The 19,519-nt window shown below is 41.2% G+C and overlaps 1 protein-coding gene across 4 annotated transcripts in view; it reads right to left on the reverse strand.

Moving 5' to 3' along the window:
- Positions 1-516: 516 nt before the first annotated feature.
- PABPC1L (poly(A) binding protein cytoplasmic 1 like) overlaps positions 517-19,519 on the reverse strand; it is a 29,363-nt gene continuing 10,360 nt past the window's right edge. Inside the window, exons 6-16 of one of the 4 annotated variants that reach the window (XM_074288505.1) lie at positions 19,385-19,479; positions 17,573-17,710; positions 13,649-13,744; positions 10,773-11,048; positions 9,500-9,590; positions 9,202-9,291; positions 8,453-8,553; positions 7,768-7,861; positions 2,594-2,724; positions 1,999-2,073; positions 517-1,324 (exon numbers count right to left, since the gene is read on the reverse strand). In XM_074288505.1, the coding sequence (XP_074144606.1) occupies positions 2,005-2,073; positions 2,594-2,724; positions 7,768-7,861; positions 8,453-8,553; positions 9,202-9,291; positions 9,500-9,590; positions 10,773-11,048; positions 13,649-13,744; positions 17,573-17,710; positions 19,385-19,479 (1,181 nt within the window). In that variant the 3' untranslated portion in view covers positions 517-1,324; positions 1,999-2,004. Of the gene's footprint in view, positions 2,074-2,593; positions 2,725-6,704; positions 7,124-7,767; positions 7,862-8,452; positions 8,554-9,201; positions 9,292-9,499; positions 9,591-10,772; positions 11,049-13,648; positions 13,745-17,572; positions 17,711-19,384; positions 19,480-19,519 lie in introns of those variants that run through there. The other 3 variants (XM_074288504.1, XM_074288507.1, XM_074288506.1) reach the window with 3 other exon arrangements.

Consider the following 19,519-nt stretch of genomic DNA (forward strand, 5'->3'; position numbering starts at 1 on the left):
CTTTTGGAGTGATTCTGAATGGCCTCCTGGTTTCAGTCACCCCATATTTAAGCCACTGCATAAAAAGTACGTCTTCTATTGGACTTCAGTCGTACCTTCATTTAAAAGGGGACCATGAGACCTTGGTTAGATACTACCTCTTGTAGTGTAGGCCAGGGTCTTTTATAGTACCCTTGCCACATAATGGGCTGTTCCTTCCTCCCCTCCCCAGCAAGGAAAAGGATTTCACCGTGGGGGTAGAAGGCAGTTTTTCTTGGGCATGATGGTATATGCCAGGCCTGGGTGTGTCTCCTTCCACATTAGCACTGATTCAGTTTGGGGACATAAATGATGACTTATTCCAGTAGCTGCTGTCAAGTATGCATAGGCTCAATACAACTTCTTTCATTACTGGAAGATTAACAAATACTTAAGTGGCTATTATGTGTCAGACACTAGGGTTAATGAAATTTCTTAAGACACACACATGTAAGTGTATACAAAACAAATTCTAAGCTTGTTTGGGAAAGAGGGGCACTAGCAGTTGTGAAATCAGGATGGTTTATCACATATGGAAATCACTGAGCTTAAACTTGAAGAAAAATGAGGTGAGGTGGTCAGCATGAAGGCCCACGGAGAGCAGCTGGAGTACTGGTTGGTCAAATAAACACTGATTTTTATTCACTTAAGTGATCAGACTAGGTTTAGAGTATTTGAGGAAGAATGAGCATGTAAAGTACCCTGGTAGCAGCAGCTTTGTCTTAATCCTGTAGCTCACAAAGGCCAAGCTAATCTTTTTTGGGGGGAGAGGGAAATGCCACAGCTCTACATTACTTAACAAGCACACAGAACCCTTCCTGATATCAATAATGCCCAACCCCTCTAAATGACATGTTTAGACAGATTATTATGAGAAGATAAAATTTAGTAGGGGAGGAGAGCATGAACACAGGTAATCTTACAGCAGCATAGGTTCTGAATTCCAGAAATGAATTTTCTCTATTCTCCCTCATGTATCCTATATCCGTGTTGATTTTTATCATCTTGGGTTCTGAGAACAAAGGTGCCCTTCTGTTTGCCAGGATTCCCTTCTATCCCTAGGCTTACTTAGGTGTGCCCATATTCATGCTCAGCTTGTACACAAACAGCCCCAAGATGATTCAAGAGTCTGTGAACTTCAATGCACACAAAAAAGCAAAGGATGCTTGACCAGCTTGTTGACTGGCTTGCTCTGTCCACTTATCATATTGTGCAGTACACAGACAAGTAAATAAGTTATAGTTCATAGTGTCTCAGAGAGCCTGGAAAGGCTGGGGTCTCTTCAGAATCATAAGATTTCAGTTTTCTGGGAAGAAAAAAAGTACAGAGTGATGATAAATACAAAATACTCTGGGATCCAGGGAAGTTCCAGCTATTGGAAATCATTTCTGGAGCAAAAAGTCTCTCCCAAGAAAAGACAAGATTCAGTATAAACTTTCAAAGGACAGTGGGGCTGTGCTTATCTGAAGGACATAGGGGATGAAGTAGCCAAGACTCGAAGCCCAAAACTTCTGGGCAGGAAAAGGACCCACAACCTCTATGAAAATAAACAATTCAAGTCAAATAATTCACTTTCCTCCAAAGATGTGTTCTACAGAAAGAAGACCAGAAAGGCTTTCTTTCACTAAATACCTAGTTGATAGAGCTGGTCCTTACAGTATACATACAGAGTCTTTGGTCCTCAGAGGCTAGTATAGCAAAATAGGATCTGGTACCAAAATAGGACTCAGGACCAGCTCAAAGACAAGACTCTGAAGGACCAACTTGGTTACAAACAGGCCCTCTACCAGAGGATACGTATGTGAAATCTAAAGGCCATACATAGTCCATTGGGAGTCTCTTCCTAAGTTTGAGAGTAAGGTCATATAACTCGCAATGCTAATTGGAGGAGCTACAGGGATGGACATATTGTACCCCCAACCAGACCCACACATTCTGGGTTCCATCTCTGGCCACTGTATGTTTGGGCTTAAGACTCACAGGGCCTCAGTGTACATATGTTTTGGACAGCTCCATAACTTCCTGTGCTTGGAGCGCAGCTACTGCTTCTTCAATCTAAAGGGAAATTTAAGAGAGAGGAAATTTAAGATCACTCAGGCTTGGCCCACCCCACCCCTTTATTAGGAAAGATGCTGCTACCCTCACCCTGCCTTTGGCTAACCCTTAAGGACAGGTTTCCATGGCATGTTTTAGTCATACACTTTAGGCATCCCGGTGGTGGTACATGGAGCACTGGGCCTGGAGTCAGACCTGTGTAAATCCAGACTCTAGATACTAGCTATGGGGCCCCAGGGAAATTGTTTACTTAACTGCAAAATGGGATAACAGCACCCAACCCACAGAATTGTTTTTGTGAGGAGATAATTTGTAAAATGCTTAGCACGGTACCTAGCACATAGTAGGCGCTATATGTTTACTCCCCTCCTTATCCCAAAGAGGCTTGAGTGCTAACCTAGGGGCCCCTAAAATCCTTGAGCAAAACTCCTTCCCAGTAGCACAGGCATCACTTGAGCACAACATACTGGTTCACGCACAAGACGGTCATGGGCACCCACTCAGAAACCCAAATACCAACCTTGGAATGGAGTGATTCTGGAGATTCCAGCAGCAGCAGCAGCTCTGAGTTGTCAATCTCCAGCAGCATGCCAGTGATCTTGCCAGCCAACTGAGCGTGTACCCCATAAATGAGTGGATAGAGTCTGTCACCTGCTCAAAACAGCAGGGGGAATAATACATAGACCTGGACTGGCTGATACCCTAATGCAAGTTACACAACCATCAGCCCTGTCTCCCTTTGTTCATCTGTAAAATGGGAACAGTATCTCAAAAAATACTATGTAAAATTTAGTGCATAAGAATCAGCTGTTATTCACGTTCCCTTCCCCTATCCCATAGTCTTTTTATGGAGCCAGGTTAGAACTGAAGCTTGTGACCTTCACCTGAGAAGGATGTGGGAGGGGGGGAACTCTTTGGAACCTTCACTACAACCTAAATTAGTTACTGGGGACTTCCGGCATCAGTCTGTGTGCATCTGAGAAGGCAGTCTAAGGAGTGAACTTGACCTAAAAAAGGTACTGACTGAAAAAAACTGCATACATAACTAAGGCATCAACTCTCATAATCACTTCGAGACAAAACTCAATTTAAAACAGCCACTGCAAGAAGGAAGCTAAGTGTTCAGAAACTTAGTCTGAAAACACGATTTCCAAACACAGCTACAGGACATGGGATTAGACTGGTAAACTCTTGAAAAACATTCAAAAGAGGAAGCTAGCAGGTGAATAGAAGCCTTAGAAAATTTGCAAAAGTGAAAAATAGGTTTACAGAAAGCTTGACTTGTCCTAGCCCTGGCTATCAATAAAACTATGAGTAAAACAAGTGGATGTGAAATATCTGCCAATATTGGTAATCTATATTCATAATTGACAAAAATGAAAGCACAACTTTTGGACTTAATCCACACCTTAGAACCTGAAGGAGCAACTAAAAGCTGGGAGGAATGTAGAATTTCACCCAAGAGATGAAAATATTAGACTCTAATTGGCTTGAATCAGCCTCAGAGGAAAAGATTTCCTAGTGTAGATCATAGAATTCTGTCACTAGAAAGAAAGCAAAGCAGTATCCATACCAGGATATAAGCTTGTTAAGCTCACTCATTCCCCCAGGATATAGTTGATAAAAAGGAGGTTGGAACAAGCAAGCTTTTGCAGAAGTCTGTTCAACAGAAGTCATGCAGTTGATTATGAAGTGTAAAGTGTAAAGATTACATAATTTGGCAGAACAAAGCACAATTCTCCTTAAGCATTGTAACCTCTTTGACAAGCTCATACAAGAATCATTGAGTCTTGAGTTATACATAAAGGAACTTCAGAGGCCATCTAATCTAATATGAAAATGTCAACTTTTTAATAGCTCTTTATTTTTCCAAATACATGCAAAGATAGTTTTCAACATTCACTTTTCCTAAATTTTCAAATTTTTCTCCCCATCTCCCTCCCCTAGACAGCAAGCAATCAAATGTAGGTTAAACATGTGCAATTCTTGTCAACATTTACATATTTGTCATGCTATATAAGAAAAATCAGATCAAAAGAGGGGGGAAAAAAAAAAGGTAAAAATACTTTACTTTGATCCACATTCAGTCTCCATGGTTTTCTCTGGATATGGATGGCTCGTTCCATTAGAAGTCAATTGGAATTGAATCACTTCATTATTAACAAGAGCCAAGTCTAAGATGCCAGCTTTTTTGACTCTACTAGCCACTATCATATACCTCCCTTATATTCAATAAAGATAGCAGTGGCTCAGTAATATCTTCCATTTCTTTCATACTACGCCTCTCCATCCTAGTATATGTAATTCATGTGTAATAACTAGGTAATTCAAGCAGGTCTTGGAATCAATAAGAAAGACCCAAGTTCAAATCCTGCCTCAAATACATCTGGTTGAGTCATGCTACTACTCTCATTTTACAAATGGGGTTGCTATTTTACATAACTCATTTGGTCCTTTCAATAACTAACACATGAAAAAACCATATTTGAAGTACCATATAAATGTCAGCTGTCGTTATTCATCTAACAGTGGTTATTTGAACTAATCCCGGGCAGCTAGACATTCTCTTACTATCTGCTTATTTGGGGTTTCAAGTTCTTTTAGCTTTGTTTTGAGGCCAAAGATCTCTGTACTTAGAAAACAAAAGGAAAAAAGAAAGGGATTGACCCTATTTTCTATGTTGTCAGTTATCCCAATCCTTTCTCCATATAATCTTTTAAAAAATCTTTTATCCCCAGCTTTCTTCAACAGCCTCAGCTCATTCCAAACTAAGCATTCTTCACACTATTCTTGTGGAGCCACACCACGGTATCTTCCACTATCCGTTAATGCTTCCATTATCTTTGGTGCATGCTTTTAAATATTTTAACTTGGTTGATATGTATCTTTCCCTGTCTGTCCGCTTTTAATAGTTCTTCAACTGAACTTCTTTCCCTTCTAACTTTCATTCCTCATAGCATTCCATTGCTTTCTAAGCTATCTTTCCCTTTGGAATTGGGCCTGGGACTTAACCAACCAGGGTTTATGTGTTTTTGTCAAGACTATTTGGCTTTCTGCTTCTGCTAAAAAGAATTTTCCCTGAAGCCTTCCCTGTAGCCTGCTGTGGCTACAGTATACAGCTCTACACTCAACTCATATTTTAGAATCTATATTACCTACAAATTAAAGCAACTAAAGCTGTAACTAGCAAATGAGAGAACAAGGAGACACGTTTGTCAAAAGTGTGCACTACTATTTGGATGTGCTATGTCAAGTCCAAATAGAAAAAGTATTTTCTCTATAGGTGGCAAGGTTCTTCAGATACTCATTTTTGGATAGCATTGGGCTAGTTACACTGGACTCAAGAATACTAGTGATTTTGTAGCGAAATTCAGTTACTCAAGAGAATGGCCTAGCTGTGCATTGGAAAAAGCAAATAGATTTTTAAATACAACCCACTGCCCAGATTATGACATGCATTAGATGGGTGGCCAATGAGCTAATCATAGATCTTAGGTCCCCCTTATGGATAGTGATCTGGCTTAAAGTTCAATGAAAGGGAGAAACTGGGCCAGATCACATTAGCATTTTCCATCATTCCAAGCTACTCACTGCTTGCAGAAGCTCATCTTTATAATAGTAATAAGTTGTCTCCCAGTAATGCCATAAAACAATCATGGAATGCCACAATCTCAAAAGCATCAAAATTACAGGTGACCTGAAATGTAATGGAAAAGCACATGGTGGTGACAGGAGGATAGCATATCACCAACAGTGACTTGGCTGAATAATAGTGGAAAGGACTGAGGAAGATAAAGTGATCCATTTGTATAGTAACAATCAGATTGGAACACGCTTACTATTGTCATCCATGAACTATTGGGACCAGAGAGGGCAAGGTCCGGATACTTCAGGAAGCCCCAGGGGAAAAACAAGATGAGGAAGAAGGTGTAGTCCAGTGGTGGGAGTACCTGTGCATGAGGTCATGGTTTCACTGAAGTGATAATTAACATTTCTAGAACTTTTTAAAGGTGGATAAAGGCATCTTCCTCAACAACCTTGTAGAGTTTGGTTTGGTTTGGTTTGGTTTGTTTTGGTCTGATTCTGTGATTTCATCACTAATGCCGGGAAGGAGCTTCCCCATCTACCGATGACCAATTGCTGTGCATCTTAGACTTAATGTGTCCAGAGGTCCCAACAGGTCAGAGTAACTAAGCCCAAGTCACCCAGCCAATGTATGTCTTTGGGGGATATGAGCCCAAGGCAACTCTCCAGCCATAGTGCCACATTTGCCCCTCTGTATTGAGTTAACCCCACTTTATACATGTGAGAACAGATGAAGATACATGCCCAGTTAATTTGGCTAATAAGTGTCTAAAACAGGACTCCTGGTTGGATGTTCTGAGGTCCAGACCAGCACTTTTCCCACTGTATGATATGACCTATGATCCCAGAGGAGACAGGAGGGTCATCCTCACAAATCCAAAGGGGGCCTCCAAGGGGAAAGCTAAGGAGGTTCTCATCCACTCCCAATTCCATCTTGGATAGAGGCAAGACACTATTTAAGGAGAAGGGAAGGACAAGAAATGAAGACCTTTAGTGATCAACAACAAAAAGTTCCCATTTCCATAGTACTTTCATCAGTCCTAAGAGGTAAGCAGTATCCAGTCATTCAGTCAATAAACATTTATTAAGCATGTACTGTGTGCCAGGCACCACACTAAGTGCTGGGAATACAAGAAAAAGTCAGACAACCACTGCCCTCAGGGAGCTCACAATCTGCTAGAGGGATGGGGATAACAAGCAAATATGTATAAAGGAGAAGCAGGAGATAACAGAGGGAAGGCACTAGAATGAAGTAAGCCTGGGAGAGACTCTTAGAAAGTGAAATCTTAGTTGGGGCGGAAAGGAAGCCAGGAGGTGGAGACCAGGAGGGAGAACATTCCAGGCATGGGGGACAGCCAGAGAAAACGCCCAGAGCCAACAATTGGAGTGTTTCGTTCGTGGAACAGCAAGGAGGCCAGCATCACAGGATTCAAGATTACCATTCGGGGAGCAAGGTGTAAGAAGACTGAAGGGGAGAAGGGAGTAGGACAGGAAGGAGAAAGGTTATGAAGGACTTTGCCAAAGAAAGGAGTTTCTTTTTGATCCTAAAGTCCCTGAAGAATTGGCAGGTGAGGATGACATGGTCAGACCCCAGTTTTAGGAAAATCACTTTGCCAGCTGAATGGAGGAGAAACTGGATTAGGGAGAGTATTGGAACAGCCAGACCAAATGGCTTAAATGATACCCCCCCACACACCTTTACAAATGATAAAACAAAGAGATGAATCCACCTAGGATCACAGTGCCCAGTATTCTCTCCATCACACCAAATTGCCTCTAAAGCAGCTAAGATCGTGACAGGGTACAAAGAAAGCCATCTACTGCTGGTCAAAATGCAAGCAGAATATAAGGGTATGGGAGACTGAGCTAGAAGGGCCTCTAGAAATAACATTCAACCGCCTTGTTTTATAGCTGAGGCATCAGGGTGTGGAGAAATAACCTATCCAAAGTTACCCAGCCCAGGTAATAAGTAGCAGAGTTGGGATTCAAATCCAAGCATTTGGCTCCTAAGTCCCCTGGTGCTAATTGGAGTCCAGAAACTAAAGGTTTTTACACTACTATCAAGGCCCAAACGCCCTCAATACTACCAGGCAAGAGCTGTACACATACCAAGCATTTGCTTCTGTTCCTGGGGTGGGGCTGAGGCCAACATAGAAGCAGTTAAAGGCTCCTGCCCTTGGATATGCACAGCTCTCTCCATTACCTGGGGAGAGTGGGGGGGAGGAGAGAGAGAAAAAGCTCAGACATCAGTTAGACCTCTAACATTATTTCACTTTGGGTAGATCTACTGAACTTTAACGGCTTCAATTTCTTCATAAGAAAGTGAGATGAGACTTACAAATTCACTCAACCCAAGAGCCATGATTTTTGCCTCCCTGAGGCAATTAGGGTTAAATGACTTTCCCAGGGAGTGTTAAGTGTCTAAGCTCATATTTTAACTCTGGTCCTCCTGACTTCAGGACTGGTGCTCTTTCCACTGCGCCACCTACTTGCCCCCTGAAATTTTTTTTTTTTAAAAAGTTAAGAACCTGTGTTGTAAAGGATCCTCTTCAGATCTAACATAATTACTGGAGACAAAGCAACAATCAATTAGATTAGTTTCAACAGGGAAAATACCTAGAAGAGGTGAACTTTGAACAAAATGGGAGAAACAGGCTTTGAGAGAGAGAGAAAAAAAAAACATACAAAAATATAATACCCAAATTAGAGGTGAAAATTGAATTACTAAGCAAGTAAACAACCCGGCATATCCTCAGGCTCAGACCAGTCTGAGGAGCCTGGACAAACCCTTTACCTGATGTGCATTAGGCATAGCTGAGGAGTACTTGTATTGTGGGATGGCTTGACCTGGGGAGCCTGGACACCCAGTTCCCATGGTCTGAGTCCCAATATTGACTGCAAGACATAAAGAGAAATATTAAAAATCAAAGTATCTCAGAGCTGGAAAGCATCTTCAAGCCAGTTAGTCTAGTACCTGAACAGAAATCCTGTTACAAGTTAGATCAGCAAGCATTTATTAAAATACCTATTAGGTGCCTCAGGCACTACTGGAAGCCCTAGTGATACAGGGACTAAATGAGGTAGCTCCAGAATTCTTGCCTCAAGTAGCTTACATTGTATAGCTTCCTGAGAAATGGTCAGTGAACCTGACTTGAAGCCATCCTCAGTGACAGAAAGTGTTCTACTTCCCAAGACACCTTATTCCACTTTTAGCTCCAGTTAAGGTTTTCCTTACATGAACCTGGCAGCTTGTGGGTATGGGGAAGAGGGAACAGATTAAAGGAAGGGAGCATTAAGTGGGAAAACTAACTCATGAACCACTCTTCATGAACACTCATGAATGCCAAGGAAAACCAAGCGCATTCCATCCTTATGGGGAAAGAACAGGTACATTCTTGTTCCCAGACAAATATGAAGCGTAGATGATCCGGCCCTCCAAAGAGCATCACATTCATCTTTGGGAGACAGTGAATCCTCTTATTGGCTTGCCTACCCTCCAGAGCAGTCTATACAAGAAGGGAAGAAGTAGCAGTCCCAACTTACCCACTCTCTGCATGTGTGGCCCTGCCTGGGGCACCTGAGTAGAAGCCTGCCGGACAGTACTGATGTTGGAGGTGGAGCGCCGGGAGGTGGCTGGCAAGAAGACAAATAATCAAGACTGATACTTTGTACCAGACCAGAAGCTCCTCATAGAAATCAGTGATGGGGATGGAGAGAAGTGAAATAACATAATCACCAGCCCATAGCTATACAAGGGATACAAATTAAAGAGAATAAAAAAGGACAAAAAGTGGGGGAAAAAAAGGTCCAGATGAAAGAAAGGAGAGAAGGAAACACTCACATGAAGACCTAGGAGAATAGCTGGTCCACCTTGGGGCAGGCCGAATGGGGGCCATAGTGCTGGGGCTGTAGAAGGATGCTCGGGTAGGTGACTGTGGAGACAGTGAGCACACAGGACTTAGAACTGTTATACTTTGGTTAATTTACCTCCACCCTCCACCTCTGCATTTATTCTATAGGAAAGGCAACAGACTGAGGGAGTTAAATAACTTGACCAAGATCACATAACTAGTAAATGGCAGACCTGGAATTTGAAACCAGGTCATTATCATCTTTTTTCCCCAAACTTTATTTTTTTATAATAGTTGTTTGTTTTTTTTTACTTTTTAAAATACATCCAAAGATAGTTTTCAACATTCATCCTTGCAAAACCTTGTGTTCCAGAAGTTTTTTCCCTCCCTCCCCACTTTCCCTTTCTTTTAGACAGCAAGTAATCCAATATAGGTTAAACATGTGCAATTCTTCTAAACATTTCCATATTTATCATATTGCACAAGGAAAATAAGATCAAAAAGGGAAAAAAAAGGAGAAAAAAAAAACAAGCAAGCAAACAACTGCAGAGGTGAAGATACTATGTCATGATCCACATTCAATCCCCACAATCCTCTCTCTTGGATTCAGATTGATCTCTCCATCATAAGAATACTGAAATTGGCCTGAATCACCACATTTGACTCTAGGTTCTGATTCCAAATCCAGTGCTCTTTCTACTGTATTCTTTTGCCTCTTGTAGTCCAGGGGCCACAAAATAGAATAGGAGATAGGGTGGAGTACAAACTACATGAACATTCATCTCTCCTCACTCTTCATAACTATTTCCTAAACAACTTGGTTAAATAAATAGGTGACTCAGTTTATTTATGCCATCTATCACAGGGAGAAGCCTGTGCCCACTTGCCTGAATGAGACAGATGGCTTAGCTGCCCATATATTCCATATACCATTCTAAAGCCAGAGACAATTAAAAAACAAATGGACCACAGGGCATTATAATTTTAACAGTGGGCCAAAAAAGAAATAATACCAGACCAAAAAGAAACTTGGCTTCTCATCCTGACCTGGCTCTACCAATGACCCTAATCAATTTTATTTTTAAATTTTGGACCTTAGTTGCCTTGTTTTTTTAATTCACAAGATTATTTTAAGGTCTTTTCCAGCCCCAATGTTCTATGTTTTAAGGTTCCTTGAATCTCTAAAGTAGGAAGCAAACATGTCCCCAGATCACAGGGACAAAAAGAATATATGACTACTGTCCCTGAGGAAAGGATAAATACCTGGAAGATGGCAGTGACCTGGGGGATAGCAGGCAGGAAATAATTGGTAGGTTGGGGAAAGATGGGGCCATTTATATTCCTTAGGACAGAGATGCGTTGCATGTACTGGTTAGTGAGAATGGCCTTCCGCTCCTCCTTGCGTTGGGCCAGGGCCACATAGAGGGGCTTGGTACTAACAATCCGGCCATTCATCTCTGTCACGGCCTTCGTAGCCTCTTCTGGGGAGGAAAAACACACAAAGCCAAACCCCTTGCTGTGGCCACCCTCTGTCATCACCTAGAAGCAAGACAAGACAAGGTCCACTGGGGGGGAGCCGAAGGGATAGTAGGTCCCCAGGTCACACTTCCCCTCCTCCCTCAGTATCAGCCATTGAGGTTTTCCTAAAAAACTACCATGAACAAGGCCTTGAGCTGGGCACAGGGAGAAAGGCAGGGGGAGACCCACGGAGCTCCTGATCCAGCCAAGGAGACAGGTGCAAAGTGAGCTCACCATCCCAGGCTGACTGCTCAGTGTGCCCCAAAGGCCCGAGAACTAAGCCTAGAGGAGCTCAGGCTAGAGAGAAAAAATAAGGCTGGGGTGATGCTCAGGGAATGTGGCCCTCCCTCCTGTGACTCAGCCCACCCCTGGCTTGAATAACCCCTATAGTTCCTCAGGGGCTCAGGCCTTCTCTTTACAAGCATAGCATCAGATAAGCCAATATTTACCTACATCTTAGCACTCCATAGTCTGTAGATCTTGCCCCAGATTCAAGAGTTGGCAATGGTCTTAAAATGTGACCACTGAGGTCAACTCCCTCATTTTACAGGGGAAAATCAAGGCATCGAGAATCTAAGTGGCTTGCCCAACATCACACATATTAAATAGTAGATCTCAGGTCTTCTAATTCCCATTCTAGGACTCAGAATGAAGTCTTTTTTTTTTTGTTTTTTTAATAGAATCAGCCTTCCCTTATCAAAAAGGTTGGAAATCATTATTCTAGAGTTACATGAATAAATAACCTCTCACTTAATTTGGTTTCTGCTTCTAATGTTTCTGTCAATACCACAGTGTCAAAATAAAATAAAATGGGACTGCTAATCTGCACAGAAGGATCCCTATAGCTCTCAAACCAACCCTGTTTTAAAATAATGTTTTCTACATTTTATTGCATTTTTATTTATTTATTTATTTATTATTTTATTAAATATCTCCCAAATCCAATTCCAATGACTTTGTGTTGGGAGCCATCTATACCCAGAGAGAGGACAGTGGGAACTGAGGGTGGATCACAACATAACATTTTCTCCCTTTTTGTTGTGGTTTGCTTGGGTTTTATTTTCTCATTTTTTTCCATTTTGATCTGATTTTTCTTGTGCAGCAAAATAATTTTATAAATATGTATGCCTATATTGGATTTAATATATATTTTTATCATGTTTAACATATATTGGATTACTTGCTATCTAGGGGAGGGAGTGGGGGGGAGGGGGAATTGGAACACAAGGTTTTACAAGAGTCAGTGTTGAAAAATTATCCTTGCATGTTTTGAAAATAAAAAGCTTCAATTAAAAAGTGACTCAAATTCCATAACTTTTGATTCAAAGATTCTACTTTTAATTATATGTCCCAAAGAAGTCAATGATTAAAAAGTTCCCACTTGCCTCCCCAATATACCAAAATATTAATAGGACCGTTTTTATAGTAGTAAAGAAATAAATGTAAAGTAGATAAATGCACATGAATTGGGAAATGGTTAAAAAAAATGTCTCCAATTACATCTTAATCTGGTTCAGAGTATTGAGAACTATGCTTTCACACTATTATCTCATCTGATCTTCACAACAGTCCTGAGAGGTTGTAGGGATCATTCACCATCTGAACAAGAGAGTTCTTACCAGCCTTAGGTGACAAAACTAGTGAAAGCCAGGAATAAAACCCCAGATAGATTTCAATTGGGTAGCCTTTCCAGTTACATCACACTGCTTCTTTAAGTGAATCAGTATCATTTTGGTTTGAAAATTTATGCTAATTTTATTTTAGTGACAGCTACAATGAAAGGCACTATAGAATGATAACAAGAATCCCAGGACTAGGAGTTGGGAGATCCGGGTTCTAGTATTGGCATTCTCACTAACAAGCCATTTAGCTGATCTGGCCCTCAATTTCTTCAATGACCTAAGACACCACCAAACCCAGTGACATTTCGGCTCTAACATTCTGTGAATTCACTGAGCTCTTTGAAGGTGAAGTCCTTGTCCCTTCCTTCTCTAGATTCTCTCCAATGGCTAACTTAGGGCTTCCCATAGAAGAGGCTCTGGTTACACAGCTGGTCACAGGCTGAGAGAGTTAGAGACACTCTGGGATATTAACCTGAACTCCTAAGAGAAGGGGCTATTTCTACTCTATGGTCACTAAAATAATAGTTTGGAATTAGAAAATCATCTCTCTTACCCTCACTCCCCACAAAAGTAGGAACGTTTCTTTCTGGCCTGCTCCTTGAGGTACACAGATCTTACTTTGAGCAAACGATATATAATAATTAAGGACCCCTACTTATATGGTGGCTAGTCAAGTTTGGGGGGCCAGGACTTTGGGCTCTGAGGCCACATGAGATCAGACCCACCTTAGGTTAGCCAAATAAATAATTATAGGATTGACTAGGAATCAGACTCATAGTGATATAGATTATTATCTCTTCCTAGTAAGTTTCCCTTCTACTATATCTAGGATATGGTTCATGAATAAATGTGATCTTTGTAGGGTAAAAGCCACATCCCAGAATTAGGCCATTTCTGCCTGAAATCCCCACGCTGTCCCCACCCTTAATCTGGAAGTAGAGCGGATGGTAACCTCATCTCCCCCTGTACCTCTATCCCAAGGCCTAAGGTGGCCCTTACTTTAGCACTGGTGATCACGCCATATGGAGAGAACTCCTTCCGTAGCTTCTCATCATCAATGACATCATCCAAATTCTTCACATAAAGGTTCACACCCTGAAAAAATGAAGATAGGGATTTTAAGGAAAAGAGCCCAACAGCCTCCAGCTCTCTTTCCTCTACCTCCATCCTTCAGCTTTCTAAAGAAAGTAACATTTAGCTACATATTTTTTCACCCTTCCAATTCTATATTTTCTTCCTTGTAGAAGCCTAGGCATAAACCCATTAATACCTCCCTCCTTGGCTTGTCTAATAATGGATATGTTCAAGTTCAGAATTAAGGCATTGTGACTAGAAGGCATCTGCTAAAAATTAAAATCTCTTACTGGGGACTCTTCAGCCAAGAAACTTTGACTTTTTCCCAGTTGAGTTGGACAGAAAAAAGAGTGGATTTGCTGCCAGAAAACCAGGGTTCAAATTCTGCTTCTACAACTTCTGAGTGGGAGGATAATAATCACATCATCATCTAACTCATGTCATTGTTGGGAGGAAAATCCCCAGAACCTTTCAGCTACAATGAGGCAGTGAGGGCTCAGGACATATGGAAGGAGAAGAAGCAGCAGCAAAGACATTGCAGAGATTCCACAATTTTGCTTCCTGTCGCACCCCAAACCCACTCCCCGATGCCCAACATGTCTTCAATGCTGCTGAGAGAAAAGGACAGATCTCAGCTCATCCTTTTTTAGCTGGACCAACTCATTCTATATCCCTATCTGAAGAGAAGTCAAAGTGGGTATAGAGTAGTCAGGTTTGGGGGAGCTGAGGAATGAAGTGGTTGGGATTTCTGAGCATTTGGAATGAAAGTAAAGCATGTTAATTATACACCAGTCCTGTTGGGTATATCTCTGTATCTATCAGAATCAGATGTGCCATAGAAAGATGCCCTGCTTGAGCCACCTTTGGACCCCGTACCTCCAGGAAAAAGATGGGTGTCTCTCTCAGGATCAGCTGGAAGTAATCTTGGAAATCATCCAATCCAAATTCCTTCATTTTGTAGAATAGAACACTGAGGCCCAGAGATAATGGTTTGTCCAGATCCAGAGCCCAACTCCTTAACTAGAGTTCCCCTGCCCACTCCCCCATCAGACCATGTGCAGGGTGGTTTGGAGAATGGGAAAAAGGCAGGTATAACTAAACTGATCTGTGGCCTCCTCAGAACAGGAAGAGTGTTCTCCCCAATGGTACAAACTGTGACCTATCCATCCCATGCCATATGGTCTCACAAAGGAAACAGCTGACATGCTGGATGGAGGCTTTCTCAAAGTATTTATTTTAAAATAACATTTGCAAGGTTTAGCTCCTTGAGCAAGCCAGCAGGTGATTTCAGTTTCACTATCTAACTGCTTCTCTCAGATTTCTTAGAGGAAAGATAATGCCACTTTTCATGTCCAAGTTATTGCTAGAAACATGTCATAGGTTATTTATATCCACTGTGCATTTCTCTGTGCACTCTGGATTATCCAAACTTTTGATTTTGGGGAGAGCAAGACTAGTGGTCCATCATTTACAGTCATACAGCATCCATCATTGAGAATACTGGTGTTTTAAAAAAAATTTATTTGTGATAACTTGGGATTTTTAGAAGCATTCTACAATTCCCAAAATAAAATACTGCGTTTTTACTATTACTCTGAATCCAACTCACCCTCCAACTGCAAGGCCCATATATATAATGTAAAATGACAGGACCAACTCAATATTATTCCTTCAATTAGTAGGCTTTCTACATCCATTTGGTTTTTCCCATGTAGATGAGGGGCTCATAGAACTCATTAAGGAGGCCCTGTGGTACATTAAGGCTTGAGGCAATGAGATCAATGTCACCTACAAACAGGAGTATCTGGAAAGTCTCGCCATTTCCATGGCAGCCTCTTTCCATTTGGCTAATGCCCTGGACAGTCTCCATGACCATGGTTCACATTTGTTTTAGGCTTTGCTGGCCAATGGACACAAGCCTTCTCTCTCGTTCTCTCAGTGACTGCAGAGATTATCCTCTATTCTTATACACATCAGCACTGAGGAGTTGGAATACATTGATTCCATTGTTACTGACAAAAATATAGTCATGTGTTGGCAGCGCTGCATCTGGTTTTGTGTATTTGTCATCTTCCTTTCAGTTTTCACTGGGATGCTTTAGGGATAGCTTGCCTCAGTTGTAGATATGCACCTCCTTTCTTTATTGCTCTTGGCTAATTTGTGAGGAAATTATCTTTCAACAAACTACTCTTACCAAATTTTGTGGATCAATTCCTAAATTTATTTTGCTCTTTAGCTACCCCATTTTTCTGCTGGGCAAATAGATATGTTTTTGGTTGACAAAATTTGACTTTCTGGGTGCTTCATAGTAACATTGGGGGCGCTGCTGATACTTTTATAACATGTCGGTTTTATAAGAAACTGTGATCATTAGAGTACAAGTCTTTTCCTCCATCCAGTTCCTATTTCAAAAAACATCAATATGCTGAAGTTGTTATAACTTTATGCTGCTGTTTTTTCCTATTAGGTATTGATTTTACATTTGTTGCTAATGACATGATTGCATTAAAGTAACACTGTAAAATGATTCTCATATAAGCTAACCAGTTACTTCTTTTTAAGATATAGTTCATTTTTAAAAAATTTTTTATTAATGCTATTTGGTGCTCATCAATTCAGTTTCTTAAATAAATTATATGAGATATAAGACTTTTAGATTTTAGATTAAAACTCATCCATCTTTTGTTTGTTTTTTGTTATTCATAGTGCTACCACTTTTAGTTCAGGCTCCAATTATTTAGACCATTACAATAATCTCCTAAATAGCCTTGCATTCACCCAGTCCCTCACCTTTCCAATCTTCCAGAGATGATATTTCTAAAGCACAGGTCTGATCATATCATTCCCCTCAAAAGGCTACAGTAATTCCCCACTGCCATTATACATGTAACATACACAGGAAATACAAATTGCTGTTTGGCTATTAAACCTCTCCATTAACATGGCCTCAGCCTATCTTTCTAGGCTAATTGCACATTATTCACCCTCACACACTCCACACTCCTACCAAACGGGCCTTGTTATTCCTTGGCCCATGACACTGCTCCTATCTTTATGGTCTCCCTACTTGATGCTCCTTTTTGAAACTCTGGACTCCCTTCTAGGCTCAGCCCAGTTCTCCCTTCTCCAAAAAGGATGCCTTTCCTCATTCCTCTCCCCCCTTTCTGTACAATTATTTATTTTGTATTTATTTTCTTATCTGTGAATGTGTTCCTTCCAAGTAGAAATGTAAGCCCCATGAGGGCAAGAATTATTTTCATTTTTTGTCTTTGTTACCAGTGCATGTAAACGGTGTCTAATAAATTGTTTGCGAATGGGTTATAAGACTTTGGCTCCTCTCATTGTTTAATCCCAAATCACATTTTCCAACAAACCTTTATGGGAATTCTTTTTGTTTATGCTCATCAAGAGGTGCAGTGGATAGAGGGCTGAAAGAAGACCTGAATTCAAATCTAGACTCAGATACTTGTTAGCTGTATAACGCTGGGCAATTCCTTTAAATTCTGTCTCAGCTCTGTCATCTGTGAAGCGGGAATAATAGTTGTACCTACCTCGAAGAGTTGTTGTGGGCAGGATGTTCTTTGTAAAACTTTTCACACATCTTAAAATGTCACATTATTAAGTGCACGTTATCACCATCATGAGCAGTGGAAGGTGCTTGGTGCGCCAGCCAGGCTACAGGAAGCATGCTAAAAGTCCCAGCATGCTAACTGACCCCAGTCTTCCAACCATTTTAGCTGGAAAGACGCTGGTGTCCTGCCAGTCAGCCCAAGGCCTCCTTTCCTGGTCCTGCTTTGGGCCTCCCCTCCCCCATTCCTGGCCACAGCCTCTCCTTGGGGCGGCCCTTACCTGGTAGCGGTTTACTCTCTCCTGCTTCATCTGCTCGAATCTACGCTTCAGCTCCCCCTGCCTCTCTGTCCTTTTCTGGGCCCGTCCAACGTACAGGACTCGACCCCCGAGCGCCTTCCCATTCATGCCGCTCACAGCCTGGGAGAGAGAGTAGCCAGAGCTAGGAACAGACAGGGCCGCAGCAACACCTCTCCAGGTCCTGCATGAGCCTCTCCTAGAAAGCAGGCCATTCACCCCCGCCTCGGTCTCCCTATCACTGGGGAAGAGGTATGGCCCAGTGATTGAGATAAGAAGGCAAGGAACCAAGTCCTAGCCCGTCGAGTCACCAACTCAGTCATTTTTTAATTTTCAAGTGATCCTTCCCTCTTTTTAAAAATCTTTCTGGCAGAGGAATGAACCTTACTCTCAGCAGAATTGGCTCAAATAAAAAATAATATATATACTCAATAGGGGTACAGAAATCTCTCTTACCCTGCACAAAAATAGGAAGGCAATGGGATATGGGAGATAAAAAAGAGAGCATATTGGGGGAGGGAGTGGTCAGTAGCAAAACACTTTTGAGGGAAAGAGTGAAGAGAGAGAGTAAATAGGGGGAAATACAATTAGCAATAGTAATTGTAAAAAAATTTTCAAAGCAAGTTTTTCTGCTGGAATATTATTATTTTCTGGGAAATAATGAGCAGGAAGGAAAAAAGACCTGGGTAGTCTTCCATGAACAAAGTGAAATATACTGTATGTAAAAGTAATAGCAATGTTCTGGGATGTTCAGCTGTAAATGATTTTGTTATTCTCAGTAGTACAATCATCCACAACTTCTCCGAAGGACTTATGATGAAAAATCCTGTCCATACTCAAAGAAGGAACTGATTGAGTTTGAGTACAGATTGAAGCATTCTCTATTTCTCTCTCTCTAACATAAATTTTTCTTGAAGATTTTAATTTTCATTAGGGTGGGAGATCCACATTTTCTTTCACAATTTGACTTTTATGGAAATATTTTGTATAACTTCATATGTGGTTTTTTAATTGTGAGAGGTGATAAAGGAGAGAACTTATAACTCAAAAATCTTAAACAAATATAAAAAAATTGTTTTGAATGTAACTAGGGGAAAACATCAAATAAATTTATATATGCAAAAATAAAAACAGAAATCCCTCTGAGAATCAGCACAAAACTGTAGATAGAGGAAACAGGTCTGTAAATCAAGAAGACCTGGGTAGCCACAGTCAAGTTACTTGACTTCAAGGCTCTCAGACAACTTTCTAGGATCCCAGTTTGCAGATAAATTTGTAAACTCAGAGTGAGAGTGATCCTTCTAGTCCTCATTTTATAGAAGAGGAAACTGAAGTGTACAGAAGTACAGAGTGCCACTTAAACTCACACTGCTGAGTAAACATTAAAGGTAGGATCTGAACCCATTTTGGGGGACTTTAGTGTTCTTTCCACTTTATCATACTTAGAAGACATTTTCATCCTGAGAATTCCCTATAGGAGAATGGCAGGACTAGAACGCCTCTAAAAACAAAATAGTATATTTCAGGGTCTGTCATTCAAGGCTTTAAGGTTTTACCATCTGATATTCCAGGAATCTATGGAAACCAAGAGGTTATGGAATATGCGAAGAGGCAGACCTTTATTCTGTATCATCAGTGGTCATCAAGGAACAAATGCCAAGTCTAACATTTCTCAAAGGAAATGCAGGCTGAGCATCTAATACTTGGATATTCCAGACCTCACCAGCAAGAGGCCCCCTCTGGGGACTCCCTTGTCTTCTCCTCCCCTACCCCAATACAAGGAAGGGAGCTCCTCACCTTCTGAGCTTCCTCATGCTTCTCAAAGTTAACAAAACCGAAACCTCGGGAATGGCCATTTTCATCTACCATCACCTTCACACTCAGAGTCTTTCCTGAGAATAGGTAACAGCGAGTCAGGCTTCATGGACAGGG

This window comes from Sminthopsis crassicaudata, chromosome 2 (genome assembly GCF_048593235.1).
Source record: "Sminthopsis crassicaudata isolate SCR6 chromosome 2, ASM4859323v1, whole genome shotgun sequence".
NCBI classification, from domain to species: domain Eukaryota; kingdom Metazoa; phylum Chordata; class Mammalia; order Dasyuromorphia; family Dasyuridae; genus Sminthopsis; species Sminthopsis crassicaudata.